Source organism: Pygoscelis adeliae, unplaced genomic scaffold (assembly GCF_000699105.1).
Source record: "Pygoscelis adeliae isolate BGI_AS28 unplaced genomic scaffold, ASM69910v1 Scaffold36, whole genome shotgun sequence".
NCBI classification, from domain to species: domain Eukaryota; kingdom Metazoa; phylum Chordata; class Aves; order Sphenisciformes; family Spheniscidae; genus Pygoscelis; species Pygoscelis adeliae.
In genome coordinates, this window is record NW_008824934.1 from 2,857,049 (window position 1) to 2,871,501 (window position 14,453).

Sequence of the window (14,453 nt, forward strand, 5' to 3'; positions counted from 1 at the left end):
CAGGGCTTTGCATGAAATTTTGTCTCTCAAGGGCATGGCTCAGCCAGAGCCTTCTGAGAACATGGAAACCAGGGGAAAAGATGCAGTGAAGAGCAGTGCTCATTGCCAGGGCCCAGCTTCAGCTATTCTGTGGACCTGCTGTGTAGCTATAGAGCTGCTGGGGTCCCTGCTCTGACCCTGCTTTCCAGCTACTCTGTCAAAGCTTTTGCATAGAACTGCATGTTGTGTGGAGTCCCAGGCCCAGGTTCCTGTGGGACAGGAGTGTCAGGGCGAGGGTTATACAGGGGCCCTGCGTCATGCTGTATGTGGGAGGTTTGAGCTGGATATTGCTGCCGGTCACTTGACTGCAGCTTCTGAAAGTACAGGCAGTCCAAGAAAGCAAAGCTGCCTTCTGCTCTATGCACTTGGAAAGTATCAGGTAAGAGCATTACTCCTGCTGGGTTTAGGCTCTGTAAGCACCCAAAAGGAGGATTATGTCTGGCTCTGTGGAGGACAGGCAGTCCCGTGGGAACCTTTTATCTTTATTTTCGTAGCAGAGACGTTTTGGAAGCCCCTCTGGAGGGAGAGGAAAGGCTTAGAATCATAGAATCGTAGAATGGTTTGGGTTGAAAGGGACCTTTGAAGATCATCCAGTCCAACCCCCCTGCCATGGACAGGGACATCTTTCACTAGGTCAGGTTGCTCAAAGCCCTGTTCAACCAGACCTTGAACACGTCTAGTGATGGGACATTCACAACTTCTCTGAGCTTGACAGCTTCAAGTTAATTGTTGGGCCAGGAGAAGAGGAGCTTGGTGCAAACCAATTAGGGCTTGTGCTCTTTGTTCTCCTTGGCACACCCATTATACATGCAGAGGGCAAGGCTGCAAGAAAACCACATCAGTTTACCTCCCCTTTGTCCTCAGGCCGCACCAGCTTCTACGAGCAGTATGGAGTCATCCGGGACGTGCTGCAGAACCACCTCACAGAGGCCCTGATGTTCCTCACCATGGAGCTCCCAGCCAACGTGAGCAGGGCCGAAGAGGTTTTGCAGCGCAAGCTGCAGGCCTTCCAGTCCTTGCAGGGCCTGGAGAAAAACAGTGCCGTGTTGGGTCAGTATCAGGCATATGCCAGCCAAGTGCAGGAGGAACTACAGAAGGCACAAGACTACATCAGCACAACACCAACCTTTGCAGGTGAGAGTTTGGTTTGGGCCCTGGAGAGGGGAATAGCCTAGAGCTGAGGAGAGCAGGAGATGTGAGTCCTCGCATGCTGATACCAGCTCCATGACCCTGGACCTCACTGCTGACACGGGGATGTCTCCAGGCATCCATTGGCATGGTAACTGGGAGCTGTAACAAGATAATACTGTTGTCATGTTAGTTAACTAATGATCCAGTGAATGGGAAGCATTGTGTAAGAGCTAAGTCCCATTATTCTTGATAAGATCTCTGCGTTATTTTTAGAAGTAGCCTGCAAACTCCTTTGCCTTTTCATAAAGTCGAGTTGCTCTCTGCATCTGAGGGGTAAAGCTTTGGCAGTTCTCTGTGATTAGTAGACCACAAGGCCATCTCTGGCCATGCTGTGTCTTCTGAACATTAAAGATTTTGTCTGAATGATATTCATGCTCAGAAACTGGTTTCCTGCAAGATGAAAGGAGGCTAATCAAGTAGGATACCTGGGAGGAAGCACAGCAAGGTAGCTGGAGAGCAATTAGTCCAGTGGTGTCATGAAAGGGCTGAATGTGGAGCAAGAGACACAGTGGATGCCAAGATTTCTGGGAGCTAAGGAAGGAGAATGGTGGGTAGGTGATAGAGATCCCCTCAAATCTGCTTGCTGTTCAGGTTTAATTTGGTAGCTGAGATCACTGTCATTTCAGGTGTGCTGGTTCACAGTGACAGCCTGCGTTGGGAAGGGGTCCCTTTCCTCCTCACTTCTGGGAAAGCTCTGGATGAACGGGTAGGTTATGTCCGTGTTCTCTTCAAGAACCGGGCCTACTGCACTCAGAGCGAGACTCTGAGGGATGCAGGGCACAGCCAATGTAAAGCCAAGCAGATCATCTTCTACATTGGGCACGGCGCACTCAAGACCCCTGCAGTGCTTGTGAGCAGGAACCTTTTCAGGCCTGTCATGCCAGAAGGCAGTTGGAGAGAAGCAGTAGGTCAGTCAGACCTGCACATTTTTGGACAACCATTGTCTGATTACTATGTGTACAGCCCTGTGAAAGAGAGAGATGCATATTCTGTCCTCATCTCCAACATCTACCATGGCAGGAAGGACTTCTTCATTACCACTGAGAACCTGTTGGCCTCCTGGGGATTCTGGACACCACTGCTGGATAGCATTTCCCACCAGCCCCTGCGCCTCTACCCTGGGGGTGTGGAGAACCAGCACCTCTTAGACTTTGAAATGGTGAGTGGGGAAGTGACATTCACACTGGCAGAGCCAGTGGAAAAAAAAAAATTGGGTAATGTGCATTCCCACTGGCAGAGCCAGTGGAACGGCTGAACCCCAACAGGGTGATGCCAAGTGATTACAGGACAATCCAGTCCAAATTTCGGCAAAGTCCCCTGGTCTCAGCGTGGTCTGAGGACCTGATTTCCCAGCTGGCTTCTGACATTGAGAAGACAGCAAGCAGGACTGTGGCACACTCTGGGCAGTTCCACCTGGCCCTCTCAGGTGGCTCAAGCCCAGTGGTCCTATTCCAGCGGCTGGCAAGACACCATTATGCCTTCCCGTGGAAGCACACCCACATCTGGCTGGTAGATGAACGTTGTGTCCCTCTCAGTGACATCGAGTCCAACTTCTTCAGGTTGCACAACCACCTCCTCCAGAATGTCAGGGTGCCCTACTTCAACGTCCACCCCATGCCTGTGCACCTGAACCAGCGGCTCTGTGTGGAAGAGGACAGAGGCACGGAGCTGTATGCCAAGGAGATCATAGCCCTGGTGGCCAATGCCAGCTTTGACCTGGTGCTGCTGGGGGTGGGCACTGATGGGCACACTGCCTCGCTCTTCCCCCGGTCTGAAAATGGCTTGGAAGGGGCTCAGACTGTGGTGCTGACTGAAAGCCCTGTCAAACCTCACCAAAGGATGAGCCTTAGCCTATCCCTCATCAACAAGGCCAGGCAGGTGTTTGTCCTGGTTTTGGGGAAGGGTAAGCACGACATCACCACCCTGCTCAGCAGAGTGGGCCATGAGCCAAGGAAATGGCCTATCTCGGGTGTCAGCCCCAGCTCTGGCCAGCTGGTGTGGTATGTGGATTATGAAGCTCTGCTTGGGTGATGCCTTCACAGTGTCCCTCCTCCCTTGTCTGCGTGGCCCTTACAGCCTGGATTTTCCTACACAATGTCCATGTTTTTCTGTTGCCAGCAGCAGCTTCATCTCTGACAGAGTCCTCTAACCTTCTGGGAAATCCGTGGCCTTAAGTGCCTCTGACATTTGAGCCTGGAAAGGAGCTCAGCTCAGTGTTCAGAGCTAACTAGGAGCCAAGAGCCCAGTGCAGCATTTCTGGCTCTGCTAGGGATTCTGACCCTGACTTTGGACAAATTACCTCACCTTGAAGTGCCTCAGTTTTCCCTGTCAGGCCTTTGTTATTAGCATTTAACTACCTCGCAGGCACTACGGGAGACTTGTTAAATTAAGTACCTGCCAAATTTTACTTTTTTTTTTAAATTCTGAGGCTAGAAGACAGTAATAATATGTTCATCCTCTGCCCTGCTCAGTCTGGCTGGGACAGAGTCATTGTCTCAGTAAAATGATGATTCTGTGCACATGGATCTGTAGTCTTGTATGTGGAGGCCATCTCGGTGTCAGCCAGCCACTGACTGTGGCTGTGCTCTCCTGGAAGCGTAGACACCCATTTGTTTTTGTGCCATGTGGCCCCTAAATGCTGACACTGATTTGTGAGCTCGCTGCAGTCCTGAGTCTTTGCAAATTGCCCAGCAGCAGAGGCTGAGTTTATAAGCAGTCGTTTGCTGCTTTCATTAAGTGGATAGCTGATACCATGGGGGATGGAGAAGGAAGACACGTTACTTTTTAGGCTGTTAGAATAATGGGGACAGGGTGAGGAATATGGCAGTTCACAGAGCTGTTATTTGCCTGCAGTGCAATAATTATTGAGGGAAAAGCTTGGTGTTCAGAGGAGGTGTTTGGGTTTAGCTAGCAAAGAAATGTTTTCTTTAACCGTTTGTCTCATTCTCTGAAATGAACTTTTCTCTGTCCTCAGAATTGAAGCTTGCAGTGTCATTCAGTGGCTTATAAAATTTCTACACGAGGCAGCTTTATAAACTATCAACGTATCTGTCATTACAGCATATGTTAAGGTAGTTACAGTGTTTGCGGATGGTGGTGGTGGGGTTTGAACTCAAGGACACCAACTTACAAGGGGAGGGAATTTTCTCTGTACATATCTCTTGGGCACACGGAACTAGCAAATTGCATCTCTGTGTTGACAGACAATGTTAAGTGGGTATAGAAATAAATAGTGCCGTTGCTCACAGGAAGGGTTGGAGACATCTAGTCCTACTTAGAGACCCCACTCTCCCCTTCCTAATTTTCACCTTCCCAGAATGCTGCCATGCACAATGGGTGTCTCTCTGCTTTCATGATATCCCCAAATGCTCTGTGATCTTCTCTAACGGGTAATCTACCACAGCACACCAGAGTGCAGCTTTTGGTAAGGAAATCAAGACGGCACAAGATGGGAGAATCTGGGCTGATGGTCCATGTGGAGGCTAGAGACAAACCCGCTCACCCGGGGTGGCACCAGGATGGGACAGACCCACTGGAGGAAGCTGGAACGTGGATGTGGTACTGGCTGCCAGCAGGGAGGAGTCCGCATAGGAGCGGAGGCTGCTTCTGAGGGGATTTCTCTCTTCTTCCTGTGAATGCTGGCCCCGTTTCCGCAGAGAAGTAGCTGTGTGTGGGTGACCGGGTGGAGATGGCAGGGTCTGAGGTGACAGGGCTCGGCAGGGGCCCCGATGCCGACAGGAGATGGCGCCCCGACCCCGAGCAGCAGCAGTAAATTGTGTGCCGTTCTTTCAGCAGGGCTGGTCTGAGGCTGTGCCAGGCTTGGCCACCCTTCACAGCCCTGGAGCCTCACAAGGGGAAAATAGGATCCTCAGGAGTTGGACCTGGGAGTCTGGTGACCCCTTAGGGAGCTGAAAGTCTGCAGTATAGGGGAGGAAGGAGCCTTTGCTTTAGAAAGCTGGGTGATAGGCATTGGCTTCAAAGCCTTCCCAGCACAGGGATCTGCTGAATCCTAATGATGAAGATGCGAATCCAGGTACGAGTAGGTGCTACGGTCTGATAGCACATGAAGCAAGCTGGGCAGGTCTATACAGCCTGTGCTCCCAGCTTCCCAGGAGTCGTTGCCTTTCAGTATAATTTCTGCATCTGAATGCAGAAATCAGAATTGTTGTCCTCTGCTAATTGCACAGATAAAAGTGCACTGAGCAAGCTCTAGAGAGCCTGTTACTTGTCAAAAGAGTAGGCAAACAGAGCCAGGGAGAACATAACCTGGCAGAAGCTATGTGCAGCAGGAAAATGCCAAATTCTCAGGGACTGGCTGTGATTTCTGGCAGACGCCCTCCCCCACCTTGCAGATGGTCCAGAAAAGCTGCATTTTACATACTGTATTTTATTTGACTAAGCTGAGCTGGGTTGCACTGATGTGCATCATTTTGCTTTTGCATGGGAAAGGAGGGGAGTTGTAGTGGTGTAGCTTTCTCAAAAGCTCAAACGCAGAAATGCGTTTTAACTGGTCTGGTTTGACAGCCGGGATGGCTGGTTATCCATCTTTTGTGGGTGCTCGTGAAGAAGTTTGCTCCTGCCTGTTTCGTGGTTACAGGCAGGCTTAACTACCAGCACAAACACCAAAGGGTGAAAATAAATCACAGGGGAGGAGAGTGGCATAGAAAAGCAGGAGGAAGGCAAGCACTGCAGGTTCCTTTCTGCAGGACTTGCTTGTCAAGTGGATGTGCTGACAGTGGAGTCTGGAATAAGAGCATACGCCTAGGAGTTAACTGGAATAAGTCTTCTGGAATAACTCTCTTCATGGATGAGTGCTAGCAAACACTGGCTCCAAAATATACCACAGTGGCTGAAACAGCTGTGCAAGAGGAAGATGTTTTAGGTCTGGTATGTCCATAAATTCAAACATCATTTTTTTGTTTTTAAACAAAAATAGCCATGTTAACTTCATTCCAGTTCTTTTGTATTTGGTGTTGGGGAACAAGTTTTAATGGAAAATTGACCTATGTGAGAATAAATATATTGTTATGAATGACAATTTATTACTACTTTACAGGTGACTGTGGCATTGTTGTTTTCTTACTTATGCACACTTTCTTGTTAATATTTGGCTGGCACCCTTTGAAATAAACACTGATTTTAGAGAGGTTTATTTGCATTTTTAAATAAGCATGTGATTTTTTCCCAGATAGCAGCTGTTCTTTCCAGCTGAAAATAGAGTTCATTTGCAAAGTCTCTAGTGGGTCACCCCAAAATTAATCCGAGATTTTATTAAAATCCAGTAAAAGCTTACACGTTTTCCTCGGTGAACATAGCTGTCTGGGTTGTTTGGGGGTTTTTTAGAAATCTTTTTTTTTTTTTTTTTTTTTTTTTTACACAGATCTTCCTGTTAAACTCTTTAATACTTAGCATTTGCCAAACGAAAAACAAATCTTTTAAAATATATAAAATTTGTGACTGGCAAGAGAGAGACTGCAGATGGGAAGAAGGGTTAAACGAGCAACAAATCTGATGAGGAAGAATGGTAGAAATCCACTGGGCTATAGGCCAAGGAAGCAGTGCTATTTTTATTTTGCGAAAGCTATTAATAGGAGGTGTGCACCTTCTTGAGAGCTTGTATTAACCTTTCTTTGCAAAAGCAACTCCATAGAGTAACTTCTTATAGTCTGTTTCTCCCGTAAGTGATTATTGATACCAATTTTATTTTTTTTTAAATGGCAAGTGCATTCCTAGAATTCAATGGTATGATTATTTATATGTTTTACAGGAAACTAACACTGGAAGTAATTAATTTTTTCACCTCAACTTTTATAAATCAAGTTGTAAAATCTTATTTTTCCATGAGTAAAGTTTTGTGATCCCTTTCATGTTGTGTAATGAATGGAGAATTATATTTATAAAAAATAAACAGTTTTTAACAAGAGCGTTTTTTTAATTTCTTTCAAAGATTGGTGGTCATTCTGGGTTTTTTTCCTGTCCTCTTGGTGAGTGAAGTTTTAACATTCTAGTTGTACAAAAAGGACAACGTTGAATTTTCTGTAGTGTGAAACCAGCAGTCTTAAATGTTCGCTCTGACTCTCTTTTTTTTGTGTATCATCCAAACAAGGCCAGGACTCTTCAAAACAGAGGAACAGCCAAAGCCCTTTTAAGGTGAGAAGATGGAATCACCCAATACTATACAGGGTCCTGAAATCGCCAGGCCTTAGGAAAGTCTCCGCTGATCCACATTTACTCCCTGAGTTGCATTTCCATAGATACTATCACCATAGTACAGAGTTGCTTAATAACATAGACTTTATAATAGAGCTGCATTTTTAACTATAATCTATTCAAGATCTGTGAGCTGAGATTACGCAGTTGAACTTCAAGAACGAGCTGTGCTGTGACTCTGGCTAGGAAGGCATTACGCACGGTCCCAGCGCGGAGGCCCGCCCTCCGGTTGAGCTGATACCCAAGTGTTCCTGTCCAGAACCAACCACCTCCTCCTCCGTGAAAGGAAAGTCTCACCTGGCACCTCCATGACACAGAAAGAAAAGGCGCGGTGGCCCCTTGGAAAGGGGAGGAGGAGCACGGCAATTTCATCCTATTGCCCCAGGGGAAGGCTTCATTTTCCTGGCAAGATGAGGATAGGAGGATTTAAATCAGATGTTTTCTTGCTGCAATCCTGCTGATTCACAAATGCTAGTTCCCCTGAATGCAATTGAAAGGGCACTGTCATTCACAGGCTCTTGTGGGTTTTCAGTGGATTCCCTGGGCTGCTAATGTAGCAGAGCATTCCTATAGTACCAAGTGATGTGGGTCTTTTCCTCTTCAGTGTCCAAACTCTCTCCCGTGCTCCCATGGGTGTCCAGGTACATTGCTATGATGCGTGTATGATACTTTCTGATGCTGTTGGTGATGCTGAATTAGCTAAGCGACCCATGCATTTGAAGATGGTTGTGCGAGTGAGGAGATTTAAGTCATGTCCTAGGGCCAGGACAGTATTTTCCCATCCAGGTCAGAAGTGTTTTAGTTCTAGTTTAGAGAGAGTTTTGTTCTCGTTTAAAGACCATTGCACATCGCTGAAGAGAGATACTCCAAGCAGTTACAGGATTAGTGAATCCTCCCCAAACACAGGGAGCAGAGGCAGAGGTGGTAAAAGCAGCAAAACTTAACGTTTTTCAAAACAATTTTTTTGGTGCTGTGCTTGACTTCCTCTTTGGCCACAGCTAAGGGCAATCCTTAGTAGGATTTGTGCCTCTGGATTCATTGCCTGCCTTAGTAGGGATTTGGTTTATTGCCTTCCTTTCCCCAAACAGATGACTGAAAATGTGGCCGTTGCCTAAAAAGGGGCAAGAAAGGAGGTGGAGGGGAGAGAGTGAAAAACAGTACATTTCAGGAGCCAGAGCGATCCCGAAACAAGCTGCCTTGTGAAATGGCTGTGGGTAATGTGAATCGATCCGGTTCATTCCAGCTGCTCCCCCTGCAGAGAGCTGGCATGACGTCCTGTAGCAATGCAGCACCAGGTTCTCCTGCAAGTACCACTGCAGACTGTGCCAGGCCTGTGCCCTCAAGCTGCTCCCTGCGGCGGGACGTGTTGGCTCTCCTTTGACAGATTGCTCTACGGAGAGGAATTTCCCGCAGAAACTATGTCCTGGTGGCGCTCTGACCAGACATCGCCTCATTTTTTCCTTAAACAGGGCTCCCTTTTTGTAGGCATCTCCTTATCCACAAAACAAACTGGGTCTTGTGTGAATGATGTTTGGCTCTGAGCAGTGTTGCTGTTGCTGAAATGAGACCTGCGCACAGACACAAACTGTTAAGCAGGTTCTTTTCTGTAGATCCCAGCCTATTTTTAACAAGATTCAGGCATTTTTTTCATGCTTTGCTTTTCTTACGTGGGCATATTTTATGGGTTGGCACAGTACTCTCTGTGTTTGAAGATTTGGGGAGGCTCCCCCCTGCTGCTCACGGAGAGGAAGATCGGGGGGGGGGGGGGGGGGCAGAATGGGAGCTCAAGTATATGTCTCTGGCTGAGCTGTAGAGGACTGGAGCTGCAGCCGGTACCAAGTTTAGCTTATTTCCCCACATGAAGAAGGGAGAGCTGGGGTCAGATGCTAGGGAAAAGGGTGGAAAAGGGCAGCCTGCATTCAGGGAGAGGAAGGAAATAGGAGGAAGAGACCAAGTACTCTGTGTCTGTCTGAGGTGTGCATATCCCATTTGGGAATGTGCTTGTGGGATAGACCCGACTGATGTTAAACAGCTTAATTTGGGAAAAACAACAAGTTCTCAGCAAAAGGGAGGGGAAAAAACATGGATGACTAGGATTCATCTGGCTGCATGGATCCTGCATCATCCCACAGCGTTCTAGGGAGCCAGTTTGGCAGTGATACAGCACCACGGCTGTGTGCCCCATGGTAGGATTGCTTAGGGGTGGGAGGAGTCGGGACTCCTTCCTTGTGTTCCCAGCCCCATGGGAATTGCTGGTCCATGGTTAGCACGAGAGAGCTGAAGGGGCAGGACTCTGCCACTGACTCACTGTGGGCGAGTCACGTTGCTTGCCTGAGTTCCCCTTTCCTCTTGCTATGCAGCAATAGTAAATGGGGATATGAAATGTTTGGAAGAGGCCAGAGGAAGGCTGCTGGAGGAATGGAGAGCTTTATCCTACAGCATCCCTGTTGTGTGTATCGAGTCATGTTCATCAAATAATATCAGCCAAAGTACTTGCTGGGAACAGCAACAGTCAAAATCTTTTCAGCATCCAGGTCTTATTCTTGTTGCTAACATCTGCTGCAAGCAGATGCTGCCTGGCATCTCCTTTCCCAGCAGCACTATTTTGACATGACCAAACTGTCTGACAAACCACCCACCCACATGCTGCAGTGTTTTGACTTGCAGAGGGACATTGCTGTAGATGCTTTTCCTGAGCTTCTCTCTGGAAGTACTTAGGTGTCTGTAAGTAAAAAGGTGCTTTGGAGGCAAGCATGCCAGCAGCAGAGGGTGCTGCTTCCTCATGCTGCAGGAGCTGTGGGAACCACTTTTCCCAGCCCTATCCTGCAAAGGGAGCTTTTCCTAGAGCCACAGACCAACACAGCCGGGCCTCTGACACCAACTCTTTTGCTGCTGTTCCGTGAGCCACACACAGCGCAGAGATGAGCACTGATCTCCTGTGGCACAGTGAGCTCTCTGGTCAGCCTGCTCTCCCAGGAGCTACTCCACAGCTGCTATTCCTGTATTATCCTGCTTGCTGCCATTTTCCATTCATGGCCCCCCATCAAAAAGACAAGGAACTCATTTTTCTGCTTCCCCACTCCCAACGGCTTCTCATGCACAGACTGCGGCCATGTGCTTAGCCCCCTACATACAGGCTTGCGACATACAGTGCAATAAGGAAAAGGAGCGTTACGATGTGTCCTTTTTACTGCAGACAGTTGTGTCAGCCAGTAAAGTTACTGTGATTTTAAGGGGGTGCTTCTAGCATGTGCTTTCATTAAGAGGTAGTCATGGCTGTACTACGTATACCTCAGAGGTAACTGGGCAACCAGCTGGTGTTGTAACGGTTGCTCCAAGTAGAATTGGAAGTTTGTAGAGTATCTTCTGCATTCAAGTGCTCCAGAGTTACATATATCCCATTCTTTAAAGCAGGCCACTTCACATCCAGCGCCCTATGCTGAAGCAGAAAGGCAAAGGAACAGTGACAGGAGACAGCACAGCAAGCCCCTGCTTTCCAGGTGAATGTAAAGCAAAATACCTGGATTCCATTTTGTTTCTGATAAAGGGTTCTGATAAACAGCCTCATTTATTTCTGTTGCAGTGTGCAAAGTGTTGTGTTGACTGGGCTGAGATCTGAATTCACAAGAAGAGACTAACTAAAAGGAAGATGACTTTTTTTTTTCCCCTGCAAAGGCCCCCTTGGGGATGCCTCTTTTTTCCTCCTCCATCCCACTCTCTTTTACTCCCTTTTCCACCACATTGAGCCATGTTCCAGCTGAGGAGGGCTTGTTGATTGTCCTCTAAGCAGGCTTGGCAGGATTTCTACCTCATGAGGCTGCTGTTTTAACAGTCTCTTTCTCTGTTCTGCGGCACACTGGGTTACTTTGGCTTTGTTGCTGTACATTACAGACGCTCATTGTTCACTATCTGTTGCATTGTCTCCCTTAATTCCCACAGGCAGAGCCTGCATGCAGCACGTACATGTTTCCGGGCAGAGTGTTTACTCTCTCTCTCCCCCACTCTCCCCAGGGCATAGAAAGCTGCATGTTTGCTGCCTGCCTGTCTTTATACAGCCCCCCCAAATGCAAAGCAATAGGATCCCCTTTTTTGCTACAGTCTACCAGCCTACTGCTGCAAGGTTAGTATCAGTCAGGCATAAAGCACATCTACAAAGTCTGTACCAGCCTGAGAGTCTGTGCTCTTAAGAAGGATTTAGATGCTTAACTTCAGACATTCAAAAGGGACCCATTTTTCAGAAGGCGGGTGCTCATCCACTTCCAGACCCCATAGATAATCTACAATACTGAATGCTGAGCACAAAAAAGGAGGCATGCCAAGTCATTCCCCCTCCCACCTCCCTTTTAATAATCTTAGCATAAATTCACAAGGATGGGAGCTGGAAAAGTCCCTTCTAATCCAGGCTCCATCCCCAGCTAGTTTTCCAAACAGGCTTACAGGGATTCCATTGCAGGCCATAAACACCGGCATTTGTCAGCCACCCCCCTCCGCCACTGTTTGCACTGTTGTTTGAGATGTAGACAGTATTCAAAGCAAGTGATTGAAGATTAGCAATTCCTGCTTCTTAAGGAAGCAAGACAGTCAAATATTAAGGAAATAAAGGGAGACAAGATTCTGTAGGAGCTGTGATCTCATCTGGCAAGAAGCCACCACAAAGCTGAAAAGTTCTGCTTCAGCACTTGTCACGTCTGGTTTCCTCCAACTTCCCTGCTGCTCTTATACCTCCTCCACCCCATTTCTCCCTCTCGCTATAAAGAACAGGGATCTCTGTTAGAGCAGGAAACCCTTGCACACCTGGAACTAGCGCACAAGAAAATGCAAGACTGTGAGTAGCCCTCAGACAAAGCAGCTCACATCTGGCAATGGCCATGTGCTGCAAGGTGCTCAGCGAGAGCTAATGGGTCATAGTGCTGACCAGTGCTGGGAGGCAGGTAACACGACTGTGGTGGAGTTAGCAGAGCAGCCGAATTCACAGGCAGACTAAAGCCTGCTGAGTTTCCTGTACAGTTCTCAGACATCATTTGCAACTTTCTTGAACTCAGTGATGACATGTCTCTGCTGCTGCAGAAGGTGCTTGTGCTGTGCTGACCGCTTAATACACCCTGGGGAGCTGTGGCTAGGCAGGCCAAGGGGAACCTGCTTTTGAGTCTCAGGTTCTCTCAGCCAGATCTTGGGCTTCCTTCAGGACCCTGGCCCTGGCCATTGCTCTGTTACTCCCCTGGGTCACAGCAGATGGGCAGAAAAAGGTCTCAGGGTAAAAGGAAAGTCCCTCATCCACATCTCTAGGCATCGAGAGCTACTGTCAGCCAACTAATTAACAGCTGCCTCCCCTCTGCCTTTCTAGATTATGAATCCATGCTAGTCTTTGCCCTACTCCCACCAGTCAGGTTCTCACGTTACAGCAGCCTCCCACCTTGGCAGTAAAGAAACAAAGCATTTAAAGTAGGTGTACTTTAGTAGGTGTAGTAGATTGATTTACTGTAGAGGAGAATCTGGTCCACAGAGCTCCGATTCTAAGCAGTTTTGGAGTTTCCCTAGACAACACTTCAGTTTGTCTTGCTCTCCAGCTAATGTATGCCTGGCACATTCCTCTAACATCTTTGGCATTGGCAGAAGAGACAGGAGTGGATCTTCTGAACAGTGGAGATCAACTGGGAGAACCCACCACAGACAAAGACGGATTCACACAGCAAGCTGCAAGTGTGCCGACAGAAAACACTGGAGCCAGTCTGCAGTGTCAGAATCCTTCCGCAGCTCCCTCAGAGCAATATTTACAGGGTCTCTGGGTGAGTATGGGCCCCCCAGGTTTGGCTAACTGTCCAAGAACTACTGAACAGTAGTTTGCAGGAAAGGCTTAAAAGGGGAGATTTTCACAACATACCTGGGGGACTATTGCTGAAGAACTTCTGCTGAAATTAGTGGGGAAAATTGACTTGAATGGGAGCAGGACCAGGTGAAAGCAAAGTAGTTTTGAAAAAGCTACCCAAATATGTATCTATTTAACATAAAACGTCTCCTATTTCTATCTTGCAGGGTGTGAAAGAACATATTTGTGCTGTATCTACAAACTCCCTGGTGTTTCTGGTCAGCTAGAGTAATAAATTTAATCTAATGCGAATGTGTTTTTTTAATGAACCACAATGGCTGGCATAGAGCAACTATTCCCCAAGGACTTCAAAATATGCTTAACAAATTAGTGCCTCAGTCCTGCAAAGATATGAATGCACATATGAACAACTTCTCATGTATGCATTGTCCCATGGAGTTCAACAGAATTTCTTTCCCTGCATTGGCTGAAGTCCTCTTTTGGGATTTTTTTGATTGCATGGCCTGAAAGGGGTGAGGAGGAGGGGAGTATTCAGCAGGCTAGCTACCACACCTCGGCCTTCGCAGTACATTCACTTCTTCTGACTTCTTCTGACAGTTCAGTGGGTTCAGCACTGGACCCTGCCCCATTATATGTCACTGAATGTCCTGCTGTGACCACCTCACTGAAGGAACAACCTAGCAGTGGGGAGCTTATGGCCCCTGGGAACCAGGCAATTTCATTTCATCCCAGGTGCAGCTGCAGGATTTTTTTCCTTGTAAGCACTGGTATAACTAAGTTGTACATTAATGCATGGCCCATGAAATGTGACAAAAAGCCTGTTCAGCTCTCCGCAGAGCATACCTCCTTCCACCAGCCTCCCCAGAGATCCAGCACACGTATACACCCAGGAATCGCCTTCCTCACTACTCACCTCCCCACTCTGCAAGAGCCGCACAGCCAGGAGAAAAATGGCTGAGTAACCTGTCTAATTAAAACGTAGGTAAGGAGAATGCACTTGCACATTTACGGTTGACCCCTCTTTGAATTAAGGCCCTGTGCTGGAAATGAAGTTCAGCCGAGATGAAAGCAAAGTAGGGGCATAAAAATGAGGACGCACAAATTAACCCTGCTCTTTTTTTCACATGTGCCCCAAGACCATTAGAGATGAGAACTGGTCAAGCCCCAGTGTTAATGTCCAACCCCA

At 47.7% G+C, this 14,453-nt stretch overlaps 1 protein-coding gene across 1 annotated transcript in view; it reads left to right on the top strand.

Moving 5' to 3' along the window:
* The window catches only part of H6PD (hexose-6-phosphate dehydrogenase (glucose 1-dehydrogenase)), a 10,575-nt gene extending 7,268 nt beyond the window's left edge, over positions 1-3,307 (top strand). The window contains 3 exon segments of the mRNA XM_009325189.1: positions 904-1,173; positions 1,857-2,425; positions 2,470-3,307. Of these exon segments, the coding sequence (XP_009323464.1) occupies positions 904-1,173; positions 1,857-2,425; positions 2,470-3,261 (1,631 nt within the window). The 3' untranslated portion in view covers positions 3,262-3,307.
* Positions 3,308-14,453: the final 11,146 nt, after the last annotated feature.